Source organism: Lepisma saccharinum, chromosome 2, assembly GCF_977018435.1.
Source record: "Lepisma saccharinum chromosome 2, izLepSacc3.1, whole genome shotgun sequence".
Classification (NCBI taxonomy): domain Eukaryota; kingdom Metazoa; phylum Arthropoda; class Insecta; order Zygentoma; family Lepismatidae; genus Lepisma; species Lepisma saccharinum.
The window spans coordinates 203,489,610-203,511,690 of NC_139230.1; the positions used below are offsets into that span (position 1 = coordinate 203,489,610).

A 22,081-nucleotide genomic window follows, 5' to 3' on the forward strand; every position below is an offset into this window, starting at 1 on the left:
ACCTTATCGGAAATGGTTCCTGAGGCTATCCGTGAATGGTTCGTGGGGCTATCCGTGAATGGTTCATGGGGCTATCGGTCAGCTACCATGCACAATGGTTCATGGGGCTATCCGTGAATGGTTTGTGGGGCTATCCATGAATGGTTTGTGGGGCTATCCGTGTATGTTCGTGGGGCTATCCGTCAGCTACCCATGCATAATGTATAATATTTCCACCGGTGACGAACACGATAGTAGGTATTTTTCGGTGAAGAAGGTTGAAACACTGCATACCCACAACATGAGTCAAGATGTGCCCGGCATATTGTGTGTTCCAGAAGTGAAGAAAGGAATAAAAAAAAGCACTCAGAATGTGAAAAATTGTGTTTGTTTTCATGTAAAAAGCATAATGGCACCTTGAACTATGTTCTGCAATACACAATTGGTAAGTACGAACCATGCGAAACACAAAAATGCGATTTTAATGTGTCTCCGATATATGAAACTGGTACCTGTGTGGGGCCCTACCACAACATCTCAATATATATGCCTGATGGCATGGTGCAAAGTGCACGGGGAACTTTACCTTTTACTGTATATTAGAGCGATAAAATTATTCGTAATTATACCAAGAAACGAATACACCTACATATTGGTGGATATTGATAAAAGTATTGCTTAATCTGCACCATCCCCAAAACCAACCAACACTTTTGTGAAACTCATTCTGGGGATTATGAAAGAATGCATGGTAATCATGCGGCACTACATTATTATAGACAATTTTAAATTTCTATCCTAGTTCAAGTATTGGTGTTGGTTCAACCTAGGAACAACAGAATTGAAAACTTATGTATACAGCTGTCAAGTGACTTAGTGGGAGCACTGATAAAAAAAGTCGTCACAATACATTTAACATGAAATCTTACCGGTAGTCGACAGAAACATGTCACCTTCCCTAACACGAGCATATCGCATACTGAGACCCAAAGCTGCATTTTGAACAGTCAGTGTTAGTAAACTAACATATTTCAGGTAATGATTCTGCCCTACAATAAAAGAAAAAAGAAAATCAGGTGAGGCACAGTCAAACATATTATTGTACATGGCAAAAATTTGAAAAATAAAACATTTACAGAATATTTGAGATTGTCAGCTACATACAAAAATATTGAAAATGTATCAAATTCAATACCAGTCAATACTTTTCCAGAGTACAAGTAGCATACAGGAAAAATGGCAAACTTTCCGGGAATCTAAATAAGATGTACATCTTGCCATTTTCACTAATTCTCCACCAATATTGGTGGTCTAAATTGGTTTTGTGACTAAATTATAGTTATTATTTTAATATTCTGTTTATCTCATGTGCAAATCAATACCCATATTTAAACAAAAATTCTGTATGTTGACATCAAAGAGTTGCTCTACATTCCCAACAACTTCAAATTGCTACAATGTGTGAATATAGATATCAGTATAAACAGGAGTTGGTTAAAGTATTGTTATCAGTTTAAAGTGTTATTGTAGTAGCTGTATAATGTATATGATGCATGAAATGTTACAATTTAAATGCTGCACAAGTAAAAGAGGTCCTCCTCCGTAGCCGAGCGGGTTAAGGCATTCACTTGTCTTGAGATCGTTCGCTGCGGGACGGCGTAGGTTCGAATCCGGCTCTGGTCGGAATTTATTCGGCCTACATATAGGGCCGGTGGCAACCCACCATCGTGAAGAAATTGGGGAGCTCCGAATGAGTGAGCGGTAACCCTGTCGAGAAGACCTACAACGGCTGGGGGTTCGACGGGCTGACCACCCGTCACCCCAATACTGGTCTAAGATCTCCACCCTATAACAGGTGACGGAGGAACAGTGTGGGAGGGAGACCAGCAGTCGGTAGGTAAGCCAAGGCTCTCAAGGGCTGTCGCGCTGTGGGTTATTATTATTATTACAAGTAAAAGAGAGTCTTATGTAGGGATATGCACTGTCTCCATAATTAATCTTGTATTTACAGAAAAGTTGACACACTTTTTAGCATTGCACACAACAACTAAGTATTTAACAGAGATCACAACAAGACCAGATAATGTAAAGCACAAGAGAAATAATACAACAGGATTACACAGCAGAAAATAAGCTTAAAAATGCTTTAAATTACTTACTTATAATCAGGCTGGAACCAATACTCATACCAATGTATGACCTCTATCACCGAGACCTACCAATACTTCATTTTGGGAAATGTAATACGAGGTCACAGGTTGGAATTTATGCAACATGTGCCAGTATTGAATAGTAAAATTGAATTTTATGACCAAGTGACAGCCATATTTGATTGCATGTGGGGCCAAAATATTCATTACGATTGCCTTTGTTTTTGCTAGTCCACATGTAATTTTTTAATCTGATAATGTATGATTTTCGAAGTGCAATCCATTGAGCGAAAACTCTTGATTATGCAAACAAGTATGATATGCAAATGTGTGACAATTGGTTTTGTTACCTAGGTTTCTATTTTTTATTTTTGTGTAACTGCATATTCTCTTCAAGCTTGTGTAAAGAAACACCATTGTCTGGACCTTTCATGTTACTCTGCTTTTTTCGAATTTTCCCTGTTCTGTCGGAGAAGTTGGAAAAACAACAGTATGCCGTCAAATACTTTGACTGTTATGGTGACTTTTGTACATTCTGCGAAGAGAAATTCGACCTAAGATGCCGAATAGTGGGGAAGTTTGTTACATTCCATATCGGGTTCAGGCATTAGAACCATTCTTCTTTTTCACCCCCACCCTGATGCCACATGCGTCAGTTGCAAACTGTAGAAGGTGGCAACTGGACCAGCGGCGTTCAGAACTTTGAATTTCCATGTGTAAAAGTCAGTTAGAATTTGAAATTTCAACTTTTCCTTAAATAGTGGCCAAACTAGAGAAAATGACAAAGTTTACCACCAGATTCCGAACCAACGACACTCAGAGAAAGACACGGGACTTTGTTCTTTTTTTTTTTTTTTTTTTGGGCCATGCAATGTGATACCAGTTGCAAGTGAGTGACAGTGACTGGTGCTAATAATTACACAGTGCTAATTAGTTACATGTACATTGGATTTGTTTAACATTTTTGTGACAAGGAAGAGTGTGACAGCTATGGCCAGCTAGAACAGCCTATACGGGTCTTCCCCGGCAGTTATGCTGCATGAAACCGATGCAGCAGAACACCACACCATGTCGCGATGGCACACCACTACACAGATGCCAATCCATGCCACAAACAACGTCCACAGCTCAAGATGGAGCCATAACACAATGGCAAAAGCTGCCAGCTCCAATCAGCATCCTTTGAGTACGTCGACGCCCGACCGACAATAATTCTATGGAAAGAGAGAAATGGAGAGACGAAGCGACACCAGCTCACACCGATACCATTTTAAGATGAAGCAAAACTTGCTATGTCCTGAGACAACGCGGACATCCTGAGTAAGCCAAATGGTGAGAAGAAGCCACGAGGACTACATGACAACAACTTAGCCCATTTGGCTGACCCCGAATAGCTGAAAGAGAGAGGATGGACCAAAGCCAGGTCACGACATAGACGGGTGGCAGTGAGGCAGTTTCCCCCCATCATCGTCGCCGCGACTCCAAGATGAAAAGAGTCCGTATACAGAGGAACTTGCCAAGTACCTCTTCAAGCATGTAACATGGTGAAGTTTTAGTGCTGCAAGGAGGACACGCGTGAGCACCGTGGATTGCCATCAGGTTGATGTCTAAAGAACTACAGTAAACATTGCTGGAACGCCTGATACGCTGAGATGGTAGAGTATATGACCGTTAATTTTTATGTGTGTGAGTGATCATCGACCCAGGACTCCAAAGATCGACCGTAGCATCATAAGTCGCAAAAGTATTAATTAAATTTTTGTTTAAATTTAATTAATGTTTGCCCCTTGCCCTCCTTAGAATTGATTTCCATTCAAGGTTGGGGGGGGGGGGCAATGCCTTCCTGTGATTGCGCTACTGATACACACACACAAATATAGTAACAATATGAAGTGTCTGTGTGATTCCAATGTATCCAAAAATTGTAATTTAATTTAATTAAACGGTATATTTAAAACATTTAATTTGAGGTCCTTAGTTTACATTTGCCACTTCAAATACTCAGACTCAAAATACATCTACAAACAAAAGTCACAAGTGTTATGGTATATATTCTAACCTGCGAAAAATTGTTGTGTAAGAATTTCCAATTCAAATCTACCTAATCATCTTCAAGAAATCTTATCTTGCAATAATCTTCCATCTGTCCAATTGCTCTACAAAGGACAGTAACAAAGTAAACAGATCGAGAGAATTATATTTTATTTTTCACACAATATTTTCCTTCCTCGATAAAAATAAAAACTCGACTGTGAAAATCTCGCCTCAGGGCATTTATCAATATGTATAAATTCAATAGGATTTGGATTAATAAAAGTTCCAATTTTTCATGTCTACGGAGAAAAATTCAAGCAGACTTCAGGCATAATTCCCAGTGTGTAGCCACTATGCAAAACTATAGTAAACTGAGCTTATAATTGGAGTGGAAAACTCACACACTAATATTAATATGTTGAACAACTATTAATTGTTATAAATCTCAAGCATCGGTATCAGTATCGGCGGAAATCGTTAAGAGTATTAGTATGGATACAGCACCTTAAATAACGTAGTGTGGAAAATAACCCAAGAAACTGGTTCCCGAGACGATGACAACATAGATGGAAGTGTGATCTGCACAGCTGCTAATTTTCTTATGAAAGTAATGCGGCTTAGTTAGTTTTTGGAATATATTGTGTAGATTTGTTTGTCTTGAATGGCGGTATGTGAATTGATGGAAAGAGTTATATTTGTGGAGTGATTTGCAGTCACGAAATGACATTAATTTGGAGAAATGACATTAATTTGGAAAGAAAAGTAAAAATAAAATTAATAAATAAATAGCATGTGTAACACAAGAAGAAACATCGCAAATGTGATTCCAGACGTTAGGTGTTGAATTGCGTACTAGAGTATATTTTTCCATGTTCTTGGAATATAAATAGTATCCTAAGGGATATTTCATACCGAGGCAACAAACCACAAGTGTTGCTTGGAAGTGAGCAGTCGGAGTTTTCCAACCGAAGTAACAAGCAGCACACGAATACGACACATGAACGTGTCGCTTGCTGAATGGTTTGCTGTTTGGACCCTCATGAGCAATGAATGCTATTTTACAGTCTGGAAATGTCTGTATCACTAGTCACATCAGTGTGAACATCCCGTGTTGCTTGTCCCATTGGTCTGGAAGTTTCCTTATACTCATGTTGATGGCACTAAGGGAGTTTTGTGGGTTTTCCTTTGTCATTTCATGCAATCATTTCTGTGATTAGTTTCAAGCAGAAGAAAAGCGACAGTAAATATCAAAAATACAAATGCTTCAGTTTGCATTTCTTTAAAGGAAATGATGATGATGATTATGATAATAATGAATGTAATTTATACACAAAATTTTGTGTCACCAAGAGCATTTCATGCGTATATTTTCTCCCGTATTATTAATGAGTCACGATAACAGGATGTGGTTGACTGTCTACAATGTTTGTTAATATCTTCACGACCACTGTACCAAACATCATAGCAATTATCACATTCATAGAAATGCTTCATGTAAAAGAATCAGATGTTGCAGCCTCTTGAACTGTAGGGACACAAGCTCTTTCCTTAAGTAGATTTTAGATCAAAGCGACATGCGAAAAAACGATACGGGGATTTTACACCGAAGTGACATGGGTCCTTCTGTCCAAGGCAACTTTCATACCAAAAGAGACACATGACATGAGCCAATCAAGAGCAACATTTCACATCGTAGCAGCATGATGGGCAGCACAGGCTAGCATTCTGTTGGTGAAATCCTCAAACGATAAGTGCCGTGTACCGCTTGTTGCTTTGGTGCGCAATCTTCCTAAACCAAGACACTCATTGCATTGCGCATGCGCGAACAACAAATTACGGCAACACGTTTCAAGCTATTGGGGAAAAGGACACAGTATGAGCAACACGTGTGGCTTATTGTGTTGCCTAGATCTGTTGTTGTAACATGCAGTTTATCGTGTTGCCTATATCTGCTGTTCGCATAATTAGCAGCAAATGCTTGCTAATAGACTGAAGGCACCATGTCACTTGTCACTTAGTTGGGAACTCCCCCTGTGGTGCCTCAATTCGGTCTAAGCACCCTTCCTTTAAGGAGCTTTCAGACCAAAGTAACAAGTAGCATGCAAATACGGCATATGAATGTGTCGTTTGCTGTTTGGACCCTCATGCGCAATGAATGCTATTTTACAGTTTGGAAGTGTCTGTGTCACTAGTCACATCACTGTGAAAATCCTGTGTCGCTTGTCCCATTGGTCTGGAAGTTTCCTTACACTCATGTCGATGGCACTAAGGAAGTTTTGTGGGTTTCCCCTTGTTGTTTCATGCAATCATCTTTATCATCATCGCCGCGATAATTTAAAGTGGAAAAAAAGATCCCAAAAATACAAATGCTTCAGTGTGTATATATTTAAAGCAAATGATGATGATGATGATAATAATAACAAACCTAATTCGTACATAAAAATTTAGTTACCAAGAGCATTTCACGCGTATATTTTGTCCCGTATTATTAATGAAAGTAACTATAACAGGACGTGGTCGACTGTCTAGAATGTTCGTTATATATTCGCAACCACTGTACCAAATGTCATAGCAATTATTACATTCAGAAATGCTTCTTGTAAAAGAACCTGATGTTGCAGCAAAAACTCCATTTACTTCCATTATAAGCAGACGAATACCATGCAGCTGTGCCGACACCAGCGCCTCTAGCGGTATCATATTCGACTGGAACCAGCCAGAGAGCCCAGAACAGTGCCGTTTTCCACACTATGTTATTCAAGGTGCTCTAGTATGGATATCAGTTCAAAGCGGTATCGGCTCAGCACTAAAGATATGCAGATAAGGCCAGGTTAAGACCTGGTTAACTCAACAATTCCAAACATTGAAAAATGGGACACCTTAATGAAAAACAGAATATTCTCAAATTTTACAGGATATCTGGGAACACACACACATAAAAATTTAAAATACACAAAGAAGCAAGCATATATACGATACTTAACAAGCTGGAAACAAAACAATTCTCACTACAATAGGTAACAGACACTACATGATACCTTGAATAATTACAGAGAACTACAATTATCAATTCAAATTTTCTACAATTACATTGATGTCAAAACTAATTCACAACAGACACCTACATAATTCATTACTAAATTATTAGGTCTCAAGCTGTGTGTAATGAAATTACTTTAATTGTATTCTTACTAGCATAGGCAGGATTTGGTGATTAACAACAGGGTGTAGGGGCAATGCCACCCATAAAAGTAAGAGATAAATCAACACTAACAAATTCCATTCCTGAAAAATCATAAGTATCTACTTCTGTATTTTTAAAACAAGCAACTCATATGTGAAGCCAATAACTATGATTTCTAATATGTCTATTAGTGAAACTACACATTAACTGGACAACACAGTAATATAATGTATCATTTAGTAAGCAGAGCAAGCATACCTTGTTCAGTCATATGTGGAACTGTAGTAGGAAACATTATATTGAATGGTTACATTTTGTGAATCATGCTGAATTTATGTGTGCAGATAACATTTTAAACTTACATAACTACAGTGCTCAACTAAATAATTTATCCAATGAAATCTAATAATTACTTCTCTGCATGTTGTCATTTGTTAACGATGGAATCAGGACACCAACATCTTCTTTTCTTACACCAGATGACCTTCGCGTCAGGGTAACTTTTAGGCTGGAAAATATATATAAATCTTCAACTACTACACAGAATTTTGCTGTGCATGCACAAAAGTATAACCTTTCCTGATTTTTAAACTTTTTATTCAGCACTTGGGTATTAATTTTTTCACAACAATATTTAAATTTTCTGTACAGCAATTCTTACATCCATTAGTCTGTTTTGCATCCATTACTAACCCTTAAGTTAGTAAGTTAGTGCAGTTTGAATGCTGATAAAATTTCCAAAACTTCACTAAGAAAAACAATGTGAACATTACCATCTAAACCATAGCCATTTATTTTTAAAAATTATGTTATATATTAGGTACTCTAGTCTGCTTAAAGTCAGCTAATTCTTACTAGCACCAAGCATATATAAGCTAGTAAGTTATTAAAATGGATTTGTCAGTATTGAGGCCATTTTACTTTCTCAAACTGACCTCCATTTGTAAAAGTAACTTAAAGTGAAGATCAGAAACAGGTAACCTACAACAAAACTGCTTATGAGGTTCATATCTATGTATAATCTTAAATTCTTACTTTTACATTATGGACATATATACTATTTTTGGCCATCACACAATACAGACCAAAACTAACCAAAACAAAATTGAGGACAGGGCCCTAACAATAAAATAAAATATGACTTCCTTTCTCAATTTTGAAAACTATAATCAAGAACTAGAACTCCACTGTCTCTGAGGATAAAATATCCATACCCTAGTTAAAAGCCAAGGCTGTAAAGGGACATTCAGCACACATAAAGACAGTACAACCATAGAGGATTCTACTGGCCATGGGTCCAAGTGCCAGAGCCCCGTTAGCCTGCAATGCTGTAGTTGCCAGGATGTACTATGTGGAAGAGAGGTTGACACTTGGGTGCCTTTTCAAAAGGTCAACCCTTAAAATATACACAAAGAAGTAGAAATACATAAATCAGTTCCTATCAAACATCCTTTGCCGATAGTATAAACGATGACCGCACTATTACACTGATGAATTTAGACAAATACTGTACTCAAAAACATACCTCTGTAAATTTAACAACTGGTGAGGCATGCAGTAAAACTAGATGTCCTGATTTTGAATAAAGCCGTGTATCTATATCTTTTGTATTATCCTTACATTTCATGACTATATCCATCATTCATCCTTGCCATCAACAATTAAATTGGTACCATAAACTTGACAAAACAAACATTTACACAAAAAAACAACATATTTTATGGACAATTATGACAAAAGAAGTCACATTCTAATTCCCTCAACAAAATCACACACACTTAAGCACATCAATGCACACACACACATTGGTGTCTCATTTTGAGGCATGACCTTAACCCCTTCCCTGCGGCGATGTTGAAGAGAAGTGCGACCAAAAAAAAAGTCTATATATAGATGCAACCGCAAATTCATGACATCATAAATAATGCAAAAAAATAACTATACAAAGACTTGCCACAAAATGAAGCTAAGGAAAACAGTCTATATATAGACTCTGCTGCAAATAAGCAGACCATATTAGGTAAGGTTCCCCCCTGCATACAACACCATGCCTTGAAGACACATTTAGGGTAAGTGAGGGTAGGGCCCCACTACATATTCTTGATATCAGACATTTTGGAGGTGATGTGATCAGCACCATGCTCTGGCCACTTTCACCCTCCAGGGTTGCCCCAGGTACACATTGATTTGAGGCTGTGTGAGTCCCAGAGCTGCTTTATGCACAGACTAGGCTGGTAATATTCTGACCTCAGAACATCCACCCAAGGAATCGAAGCCGGATCTCGCGCATTACAGTCAGACACCCTACCAACTACAACACCATGACTCTAATTCAATATTGCAAAAAAAAAATATTTCAGGAACTGACAAAGCATCAACAATGGAATTTTTGATTGCCAAGAGCCCACATAGACTAATAATAGCACAAAAAAGTGGTGTCTATAAAAATGACTTGCGCCAATACAAGAACCATTAATTTTGAAATACAGTATATATATAGATGCTCCGCAAAAAAAAGGCCCAATTTTAGAGTGTCTATATATAGCTCCACCACAGTTAATGGGTTAAATGTCTAGTCATATGCCTAGTGGATGTAATGATACACTATTTTATCCTAATGAAAACGTACATTTTAGTGAGAATAACTGAAAATAATATTTTTGGAGATGTTTTTTGTTTGTAAAGTACCTAATCATATCATAAATTCTGTTACAAAGTTAATAATGAACTACAGCCACAGTGAACAAGCTAATGTATTAATATTTGGATGTTACAAAGGTACAGGTCTTGCCAACACAGAGCACCATTCACTGTTCAAAATGGCCACCTCTGGTCTTCACACAGGCCCGAAGTCTCTGAGGCCAGTCACCGATCGAAGCACACACGGTCTCAAGGAGAAAGTCCGCCACTGCCTTCACAAGAGAACACTTAAGACTCGTAAGGTTTCGATGCCTCTTCCTACAGACCATGCCCTCCAAAACTGACCACAACCTGTAGTCCAATGGGCTGAGGTCGGGGCTGCTGGAGGGCCAATCAGCTGGAGCAATTAAATCAGGCACATTCCTCTGAAGCCACTCCTGTGTGATCTTTGCCATGTGGGCCAGTGCTGAGTCCTGCTGGAAGCTCCACGGCTCATTGTTGAACATGGTGCGGGTCAACGATTTCACAAGTGGCTCTGTCGCTTGGTACACTTTTGCAGATATTTTCACACCATGTTCACAGAAGTGTAGGTCAGTTGTGCCATCGTATGAAACCCCCCTTCAAACCATCACTGAGGCGGGATGATGACCTCTGAGGATCCGTGGCATGTTTTCATGAGATTCCTGGGATGTCGAGGCATAAACACGGTCGTTTTGATGATTGTAAGACTCTTCAATCATAAACATTTTTTCGTCTGTGAGAAGGATCCTCCTGTGACCACCATTTGCATAACGCTGAAGGAGTCTTTTTGTTTTCTGCTCCCTCTGGACCTTAAGCTGTGGAGTGAGGAAGTGACAAGACTTCGCCGATAAGTGTGGAGTCCTAGGTCACTTCGGAGCACACGCGACATCGACATTTTCAGCTCTCGAGCCATCACTGCTTGTTTCCTAACAGGATTTCATCAAATCCACGCTACCACTGCTTTCACGAGCTTCTGGTTCCTCACACCACGAGGCCTACCTTTCCTTGGGCAGTCCTCAATTGTCCCTGTGTCAAAGTATCTGTAGAAGGTCTGATGCACGAGCATCCTGCTGATATTCAGCTTTTTCAGGGTGTTGAAAATGTCAGATGGTGATTTGACAACTTTGTGCAGTGCGACTACTGCCACACGGTTCTCGTATACACCCCACTCCATTCGACTCGCAGCGAAATTCACCTTTCCGCTACCACAGCCAAACACACAATGATACTGGTTGTTGTTTGATCCAACATTGTGGGGTTACCTTGCCAACTTGTGTTGTCATCCCTGTCTAAAATTTGTAACAGAATTTATGATATGACTAGGTACATATATTAAAAAGGAGAGCTGGAAGGGTGGGTAACAGCAAAATACAGGGCTAGTACAAATGATTAATCTGATGTCACAACACTGTATTTCCCCAAGTATTACACATACAATAATGATTGATATAGGAAAAGAACCAGAAACTCACCAAGTTTTCATGTGGCACACACCAGGTGGCAGCAAAAGTGCAGTACCATTACAAAATGTTGACAATGCAAGAAAAGAGTTTTGTGTTGGAATATGGAAGGTCTCCTGATACAATGCCATGTGACTTCTTCCTTTGAGGGTACGTCAAGAACTGTTATTACATACCCCTACTGTCAACAACAGTGGTAGAGCTCAGGGAACACATTAGTGCTGTTGTGATGACCAATGACAGGAGAAAGCTCCAAACTCGACTACAGCTTGGACGTGCGCTTTGTGACCAATGGGGCACATATGGGACATTTGTAGTGTGTCAGGAAAACTTGGCGAGTTTCTGGTTCTTTTCATATATCAATCATTATTGTATTTGTAATACTTTGCAGTATTTTGAAATCCAATGAACCATTTATAGTAGCCCTGTATATTATACCAGGAAGCAATTGTGAGACAACTGTTGCATCGTCAACATGGAATGTTGTTGTTGGAGTTGCTGTTAAAAGTTGAACTGGGACTGGACCTACAGTTTAAAATGGAATCTGAACCACTATGTGCATCCACCAGGTATCAAACTCGGGGCCTCTTGATAAATGTGGAATGTCAGATGGCCTCATCCAACTGCAGTGTACCCATACGAAAGATGTTGTTAGGAGACAGCTCACACTAAGGTTTAAATTGTTGTCAGTGTTGTTTGACTAGATAGGTGTCAGACAAAGAGGCAGAAGATTGTGGTGGTGGTAGGGGTGCAGATAGATATGTAAAGGGTATTGGATGGCCATCTTTAATCCAGCGAGAATGTTTTAATACATGGCCAATATGATCTTCTTGCAGAAGGTGCATGATACTGTTTCCCCGAAAACACATTCTTCACTTTCCAATGTTCAGTCGCTTTAACAGATCTCCAAAACAAGTTTAAACTGTATTGTAATGTAAACTGACCATGCAAGTTTAATGGATGATAGCTGAAGATGTAAATCAAAGGTAATAAATAAGAAATCACAACTTACCCATCATTGGAAACCACCATAGATCATTCTTCTCATGAATCAGTTGTTAATCAGAGGTTATGAAACTAAAACAAGAAACAAAATGCATCAAAAATGTATATCTACTCCAATTGCATGTAAATATATTAACGAATGAAAAATGGTGACTTAAAAAATTACAGTACAGGGTTTCTGATACTAAACGGTGGGGTTTGGTGAAGTTATTGTGTTATGAATTATACCTTGAAAGTTTGTTTTATCACATTCTATAACTCAAACAGATTCTGAACAGGTTATATATGATCAGAGCTACTAGGTGGTGAATTATGAAACTTATTGAAACCACAACATTATTTCAAACTTGAACATGTTGGACAATTTTATGTTTCCTCAGCTCAGTGAAATTGAAGATGCCACGTTTCACATCATCTTTCTACAACATGGAGCACCACTGTTCCACCCCCATTTCATGGATCATGTACTAGGCTATATTCATCGGAAGGAAGGGGCCTATCCTGTGGCATCCAAGAAGTGAAAAACATAGTTTACAGTGCAATAATTCAGAATGTGGTTCACCGAAAGAACAGAATCAGTGGATCAATAACACGCATAATTCCAGACTTTCATGTTCAAGTGTGAACTGAAAGTGTGTGTCATGCTGTGCACAATCCTTTAGATTTAATGGAGAATACTTTCAGAGGCGCAAAGTCTAGTAAATAAACGGTAAATATGCGATATCGCCCGAACGAATTTCTTCAAATTTACAGGAGAAACTATTTACTGAAATCAGCTTCTGTAGCATTGTAGAAGTCCTTCAAGGTATTTTCATTCACGGAAACTGAAAACTTCACCATAGAATGCTGCAGAACAAGAAATAATCACTTTTTATGTAAGGAACTTGCATTTTATGTAAAGCGACAACATTATGCCGTTGTTTCCATCATGTACCTGCAGATGGCGAGAAAGTCACACAGTCTCGCCAGTGTTTCCAAACGTGCCTTTCCTTTTTTTACGAGATTTTTTTAAACTATGCTTACCTAACCTAACCTTGCCGGAAATCGTGCGTTGGGCTATAGTGAATGGTTTTTGGGGCTATCGTGAATGTTTTTTTTTTTGGGCTATCCATCAATGGTTTGTGATGACATAATGAACACGAAAGTAGGTATTTTTCGGTTAAGAAGGTTGAAACACCATACCCACACCAAATCGACAAAACACAAGCACGGCGCGTGATGATCCATGACGAGTGCACGCCATATTGTCTGTTACCCAAGCGGAACAAGGAATACAAATAATGACTCGTAATATGAAAAGTTGACACTATTTTATGGAAAAAGGCATAACTTCACCTTAAAGAATCTTCCGCAATGCAGAATAGGTAAGTATCAATGCTAAAATTAAGGAAATAAACGAGTGAGAGGTGTTCGGGCGATATCACATAATTACCAAATAAACTTTCAATGTCACAGTGTGTAATAGATACAATCTCACCAAACTCCACCATTCTCAGATTGGGTCATGTAACCCCAGCTTAATTCTAGTACAGTAGGTAGTCTCACAGGAAACAGCTAAACATCAAAGCAATGGATTTGAAAATGAATTCTACTTCTGGTGAGAATGATGAGTGTAAAACAAAATAGGAAGTGAATGTAAATAAATTAACATAATTTTTTGCCTTTGCAAGAAAGTATGCTTTACACTTAATAAAAATTATAAATGCTTTATAAAAAAGGAGGGAAAATTAGTATTTGTGAATAATAATGAAGCACATGACATGATAAAATCTCACATAATAAGTATACACAGTCCATTTTTTTGGGGGGGGAAAAAAATTCTGGCACTTTTCTTGTAAGTTGGTGTGTTGTTGTTATTATGTTGGTTAGTTATTGTTTTCATTATAAAGATTGTGGTAAAATGCACAAAAATGGTAAAAATTGTGGTAAATGAATATGCATGCATGAAGTTACATATACAATTCATTTTGTTAAAATAAAACGTCATTAGTTTTATCACCAACTGTAAAAAGGTGCCGGTATGGAGTACCATTGCATACTGCCAGAAAAAAAAAAGCATTCAGTATATAACATATTCTCTCTCACATCCATATCAATATATTTGACCGCAACACGCAATGATATAAAATAACTAGGGCTGAGTGGATACAAACGTATCAGCGTTGGCTGATACCAGTGGTGTCAGTATCGGTAATTATTAGTTGGAATTTGTTAACCTGCCGATACTTTTCTGGCATTTTGGTCTTTCACGGACTCCACAAAAAAATGTCATAAGACACTTTTGAGTAGTCTAATTAACCTGGAAATTATGCAAAATTTGAAGTTTCTTTTTATATTGCCCTGGTTTTGTGTGAAAAACTGAATTTTGTGATAATGTAGCATGTAATTTCATATTCTGACATTATTCTCAAATATTTAAAGCAAATATCCTGGCAAGTTCATGCCTGTAATTGGAGGGGAATACTTCATTAAACACAAATATCAATCTATATATTTTAAACAACTTTTAATTACAATTTTCAAGCATCAGTAGTATCCATTGTGTACCACCAGAAAAAAAAAGTAGCAGGTATTGCCTGCTCCAATCAGAAAATGCCTGAAGGGAGAGGGGTATGACTATGGCCAGAGCAAGGTGCTGATAACATCTCCTCTTAGGCCAAGATCAAGCATGTATGGAGCCTTCACTTCAGATCCATTCCTTTTTGGCATGGTGCAATACACAGGAGAATAGCTTTAACAATTACAATCAGTTTGTTTTAAATATTTAATTCATTTATGTTTTTTCTTTCCTCCGGGAAATGTTATTCCCTCCCATGAGTTCCTTAGGAAGGATCAGTTATGTTGAATTGATATTCTATTTTGCATTAATATTACACTTATTCTTTATCCAAAGAAATATCTAGTTAACCAGGTTAGGGTTATGCTTTCATGTTATTAATGACTCCTGTTGTACTTCTGTGGGTAACATTTCCAAATGTTTAACAACTTTTATAGGAAGTTTTTAGAATACTGGAATTCATTGTGGAAGTAAGTTTGAAGCTCGGAGAACAATGTAGGACAGTTAAAAGTTTCCGTAATTATTTACAGAAGAAATGATGATTTGACGAGATGCTTGCACAAGCATCTTCACTTTCCAAAGAGCAACCGTTCTTGGTTTACATAATCTCAGACCCAGACTACTACATAAGGATCAAAGGTGATTTCATGCTTGAGACTAGATATCATGTGGTCAGGTGTCAAAAGCCTTTAGCAACATTATTTTAATGCAAAGTGCCCTAAACCTGACCCACCTAAGCTAACAATGAAAGCATTTTGAGAAATTATTTTAATGCTATCAGCCCTGAAACTGACTTGCCTAACTTAACAATAAAACCATTTAGACACGTAAAACTCCTTCACACCTCGTATTAAATGACATAGTAGCAGTAGCGATCAGTATCAAAGATTACAATAAACGAATGGCTGCTCAAAAAGAGTTATGACATATTGGTGTGTATGGAACGCTTCTCCACCAAACATGCAGTATGTAGTCAGTACGTCAATGAAGTTTGTGTGTAAGGACACATACAGAAATCAAATCATGTTAAAAGTGTGGGTGTACCATTATTAGTTCAGAATTAAACAATTAGACTTGGGGTCCTTCTATATGTGCACCTTGATCAGATACTAAACACTATGACTTTCCTATGTTTATGCAAAAAATAAAAAATAAATAAAAAATTAGTGATTCGAATTTCAAGATTTACATTTGCTATTACACCAAAATAAATGGCAGAAGACTGTTTAAATCAACGGAATACTTGTAGTAACTAATTAACTAAAGCTTGTATAGTTTTAATATATTTTGTATCCTGCAAGGTGGGTTGTTATATGTAATCAGTGGGTTCTTGTTTTCAGTACTAATTTACTATTCCACAAACAGATTTCTTCATTTTTACACAAGAAACTACTTATGGTAATAAGTTCCTGTAGCATTGTCTAACATCTGGAAGGTGTTTTCTGTCATGAGGGAATGTATCATAGCGGAAATTCATGTTTTTTGTTGATAATTAATTCTCAGATGGACAATAGCCTTTGGTGCGTATACCTTCGGAGATCATCACGCGTCGTGCTTGTGATTTGTTGATGTTCATTGGGATGCAGTGTTACCAACCAAAAATACCAACATGACGTATCATGGATGCATGGTGAAATTCATACCGGGGTCCCCACAAACCATTGACGGATAGCCCCAAAAACCAATGACGGATAGCCACATGAACCATTTCCGGCAAGGTTAGGTTAGGCAAGCATAGTTAAAATTTTGTTCATAAAACAATGCGAAAAAAAAAATTACATCAGCTTTCGGTAAATATGCGATATTGCCCGAACACCTCTCACTCGTTTATTTTGTTAATTTTAGCATTGACACTTACCTATTCTGCATTGCGAAAGATTCTTTAAGGTGAAGTTATGCCTTTTTCCATAAAATAGTGTCAACTTTTCATATTACGAGTCATTATTTGTATTCCTTATTCTGCTTGGGTAACAGACAATATGGCGTGCACTCGTCATGCTTGTGTTTTGTCGATTTGGAGTGGGTATGCAGCGTTTCAACTTTCTTCACCAAAAAATACCTACTTTCATGTTCATGATGTCATCACAAACCATTGACAGATAGCCCCAAAAACCATTCATGCTGGCCCCAAAAACCATTCACGATAACCCCATGGACCATTTCCGGCAAGGTTAGGTTAGGCTGGGTTGGGTTAGGTAAGCATAGTTAAAAAATAAAAGAAATAAAATTCTCGTAAGAAAAAGGCACGTTTGGAAACACTGGCGAGACCACGTGACTTTCGACGCTTGCGCCATCTGCAGGTACATAATGGAAACAATGGCATAATGTCAGAAAATGCAAGTTCCTTACATAAAAAGTGATTATTTCTTGTTCTGCAGCATTCTATGGTGAAGTTTTCAGTTTCCGTGAAAGCAATACCTCGAAGAACTTCGACAATGCTACAAAAACTGATTTCAGTAAGTAGTTTCTCCTGTAAATTTGAAGAAATCTGTTCGGGCGATATCGCATATTTACCCAGCTATCTTCATGGGTGTTTTTGGGTTACGAAGGTTGAAAACACTAAATACCGAATGAAAATTGACAAAACACAAGCACGACGTGTGATTATCTACGAAGGTGTACGCACCATACTGTGTCATACGCAAGCGAGACAACGCAAATAAAGAAGTACTCCCTAAAGTGGAAAATTGACATTACTTTCATCAAAAAAATGTGAACACACCTTAAAGAATGTTCCACGAAGCAAATAGGATTAAAAGTTTAGTATCCCTGAAACGTCTGAAATTCCTTTATTTATTTCTTTTTCACATTGGTTCTGTAAAATTTCGGGCATACTAAAATTTTACCAAATTGTTCCGCAATAAAGATGCAGTAAGTATTCATCATGCCTCCATAGCAAGTGTACGAATACATGCAAAGAGTTCATATTATATAGAATAGCCGTATGTATAATGACGCTATCCAGCAATTGGAAGATGTGTTATATATTTCTATTTGTAAGCGATATGTGGTTGATTCTTTAAGTGCTTCTCTCAAAAAATATGCAGTAATAGTAACACTCTGCAATACTATAATGGAAATTACCGGCTGTCAGGATGGTACAGTAACTTCGCAAATGTTGTGTGCTGTTTGCATTAATCTAGTTATTTGATTTGCTACATGAAATATATTCACGAGTACATATTACTGGACACCGCGCCTATTCTATTACAATTAGCCATTCGGTACAACTGTCATGTTGAAATTTGCTTTTGCATTAGGTTATATTCTTTACAAAATTAGATTAAACACGTCAGTTTAGACTCCATTAGTTTCCTATGAATCATATTCACCTTGTTTCTTTCAGAATATTGAAGAATCACGTAGTCTTATTCACAAAAATAACACATCATCAACTTCATCTCATTGCCACGCACACATATCGGAACAAATCCTTGCCTTTGTAAATAAACAAACACAGTTTACAACTCTAGAGTATTTTCACCGGTATATCCATCACTACATGAGAGTGATCTAACTTTGATCATAGGGTGCAGCAGAAAATCATCCATTACTAGATTTTTATGTTTCAGTTATCATTTTATCAAGCATAGTATTTCGTAAAGCAAAGTTAATCAATATTAATGAATGAGTTAAAACTTTTTTGGTGCGTCGGCACACATGGCCATTTTGCACCCTTCAAAGTATAAGAGGAAAAAAAAGAACTAAAAAAAAAACATTTACCTTTGTGAGCACAGATTAGTTCGTGAGACCCGTGGCTCGGTAACTTTTAAGAAGTAGGTGCCACGATTTTGCTTCTTTTATACATTATTGTAAAACTGACTAAACAAAACGAAACGCCATGGAGCAACAGCTCTCTGAGCCTGAGGGGCAGGGCTTGCCAAGCGGCTTTCTCATTGGGTGACGCGTGGTAAGCGCATCGACTCCCATCGCCGCTGTTTTCTGGCTTTCGAGACCGGAGCCCGCTTTCTTTTCAAGCACGATCCTGGGGTTTCATTTAACGTCAAGATTCGCACCGCCGCCATGTTCACGGCCAAGTTGTTTGTCGTCTGCAAGGAAATGCGTGTTCAGTTCATTAATATTTAGGTATTTATGCAAAGCGATGAGATGTGTAAATGACAAATATGATTAGCGAAAATCAAAATCCTTATTATTACAAGCGTATTAAATGAAATGTTTGAATTTTTAAATTTGTGACTGAATCCTGCGAATCTCATGTATGAACGAATTAATTAAAAAGCTTGTTCGGGATGCATTGATTACCATATTTTTTTTCCAGCCAATCTCTAGTCCATACTTTTCTTTTTTAATTTTTAATAAAATTACAAAGTAGTAATTCTCCTACGACATTCTTCAAATTGCTCGTCTATCTTTACAGACTTTCAGTAGTGACAGCGCCAGCCTGAAATAAGTGGGGGGCTACAGATTTTGAAGTCAAATTCTCGGGGGGCTAACTAATACCGGCTAAAATGTATTTACTTACTACTTTACTGCGGTGTAATGTTACCAGTGACATATTTTACAGTCATATCGAAAGATAAATCACTGAGATGTTGCATTATGTTCCATCATATACAAAAGTACTTTTGAGAACGAATCTTTTTGTCAAATAAAATGCAATAATTATATTGTATTATTTTCGTAAGCCATAATTGAGTGGAATAATATCACAGACTTGTTATTCATATGAACAGTACAAAATACACCATAAAAACTACACTTGTTATCAACTCGCGGAATATACAACCTTAGTGACAATGAAGTTCGACCAGTCACAAATATAGGAGTGCGTTGTGAAAGAAGGAGAACACATGCATATGCTGAACATATTTTATTCAGCAGGCTACATGGAACAAAGGAAAACATAAATTTCCGCTGCAACCAGGCACGTATCCAGAGGGGGGGCTTAGGGGGCTCGAGCCCCCCCCGAAAGTTTTAGGTTCACACTAGATAAAATGAGGTTTTTGGTTTCTTGTGGTGTGAAATAAAATAATGTGACAATAATTTAAGGAGAGAAATAATTATCGAGGCAAGATGGAGAATGTTCCGTAACCCTGTTATTGATAATGGCACGTATCCAAGATGGGGCACAGGGGGCTCTTACCCTCTCCCCAGGAAATGTTTCAGTTTACGTTAGATAAAAGTGGGTTTTTGGCTTCTTGAATAATGTGAAAACAATGTAAGGAGAGAAATAATTATTGAGGCAATACGGAGCATGTTTTATACTCCTGTTATTGTTAATAGCACGTATCCAAGGTCGAGATGAGGTGTCTCGAGCCCCCTCTCAGGAAATTTTTCAATTTACACGAGATAAAATTAAATTTTTGGCGTCTTGAATAATATGAAGATAATAAATTTATAAATCTGAGAGAAATAGTTATCGAGACAAGACGGAGAGCTTTCTATAACCTTATTATTGTCAATAACATGTATCCAAGGTGGGAATCAGGAGGCTCGAGCACCCCTTCAGGATTTTTTTCTATTTACACTAGATAAAATTAGAATTTTGGCTTCTTGAATAATGTGATGATAATTTGGGAGAAATAATTATCGAGACAAGTGGAGAATGTTCTATAACCCTGTTATTGTTAATAGCACGTATCCAAGGTGGGGTTGAGGTTGCTCGAGCCCCCCCAGGAAATTTTTTATTTTACACTAGATAAAATTAGGTTTTTGGCTTTTTGAACAATGTGACGATGATTTAAGGAGATAGGCAATTTATTATCGAGGCAAGACGGAGAATGTTCTATAACCCTGTTGTTGATAATATTGCACGTAAACTTTTCTTACGCTTTCGGTGTTGTCGCAGCGCACTTGAGCACTATGTAGAAACTTGTCAGCATTTGGAAGCTATACAGCAAAGGTAGCGCCACACGTAGGGCGATTCGTTGTAATTTCTAATCTCTGGAAGGCGGGAGAGGGTACGTTCTTGAATGAGAGATGGAGTCAACTACTGGCAATATTAACGAATCGTTTTATCTGCGGAACGTTCTCGAATATAATGATTATATAAATACGCGGATTCAATTTTTCGGTTGATCTGTACAAAGAATCGGTTAATGAGATTTCAGAGGTAAGACAATTCATACAGTCGATTGGTGATCAGATCAGTCAGCGTTCTATCTGGTTGCTTTATAAGATATAGTGATTCGAAAATGTAGACATTGACGACAGCAGAACTTCCGGTTCCTCAGTGTAGTGCTAGTTCGGTTCGAGGGCCGAAGAGATCAACGCCTGCCTCTCTCTCTCCCTCCCTCCCTCTCTCTCTCTCTCTCTCTCTCAAGTGAATATTTCAGCAGTACCGGATATTGGAGTGGTTTATTAAAACAGAAATAAGCTGCATAGATCAACTGAAAATCAAAGTTTTGAGTGATTATCTAGTTTTGCCAGAACTAAATTTCGTATATGCAGTCCGAGAATTTCATGGTAAAAAAAAACAACTTTTGTTTAAGCCTACTGGGTTCGAAACACATTCAAACACTTAACTACCATAAAGAGACAGCCGAAAATTTTATGAATGTCGAGAAGAGAAAGCAAGAAGATGTTACATATGTAGACATTTTAGGCGGAAATTGCAGGCTCTACCAAAACCCGAATCAGGGCTCTACCAACTGAGCCACCTAGCCATCCTCGACTTCAACTGATTTTTCGTTAAAATGTCTAAATAGTACATATCCTGTGTATATCAAATCGTAAGGTGTTGCCTGTATAGTGAACAAACACAGAAAATATAGGAGAGAGAAGAAAACTGAAGAACATTTCCACCGGTTGAGGAGATTTTTTCTTCTTCTGTGTTCAACAAGAGCTACTACTTCGAGGTGGCAATGACAGTGGCCTAATAAGGAAGATTTCACACCGTGTCGCCTGAAGATTAGGTGTGTCCGAGATAAAGAGAGGCGTGCCCAGGATTTTCGGAAGGGAGAGGGGTTACGCATACTACTTTTGGTGGTCAGTCCTGATTTTGGCATTTTTTTCCTGTCTTTGACGTTCCTCTTCTTTTTTTCTTGTAAAAAAAGGAATACTGGGTCAAATGGGTTTATGATCTCACCAA

General features: G+C 37.9%; 1 protein-coding gene across 2 annotated transcripts in view; it reads right to left on the reverse strand.

Moving 5' to 3' along the window:
• The window catches only part of Ugalt (UDP-galactose transporter), a 50,053-nt gene extending 31,462 nt beyond the window's left edge, over nucleotides 1–18,591 (reverse strand). The window contains exons 1-4 of one of the 2 annotated variants that reach the window (XM_083117898.1): nucleotides 18,363–18,590; nucleotides 12,481–12,545; nucleotides 7,761–7,855; nucleotides 909–1,028 (exon numbers count right to left, since the gene is read on the reverse strand). In XM_083117898.1, the coding sequence (XP_082974024.1) occupies nucleotides 909–1,028; nucleotides 7,761–7,855; nucleotides 12,481–12,500 (235 nt within the window). In that variant the 5' untranslated portion in view covers nucleotides 12,501–12,545; nucleotides 18,363–18,590. Of the gene's footprint in view, nucleotides 1–908; nucleotides 1,029–7,760; nucleotides 7,856–12,480; nucleotides 12,546–18,362 lie in introns of both variants that reach the window. The other variant, XM_083117899.1, reaches the window with a different exon arrangement.
• Between the last annotated feature and the right edge of the window lie 3,490 nt (nucleotides 18,592–22,081).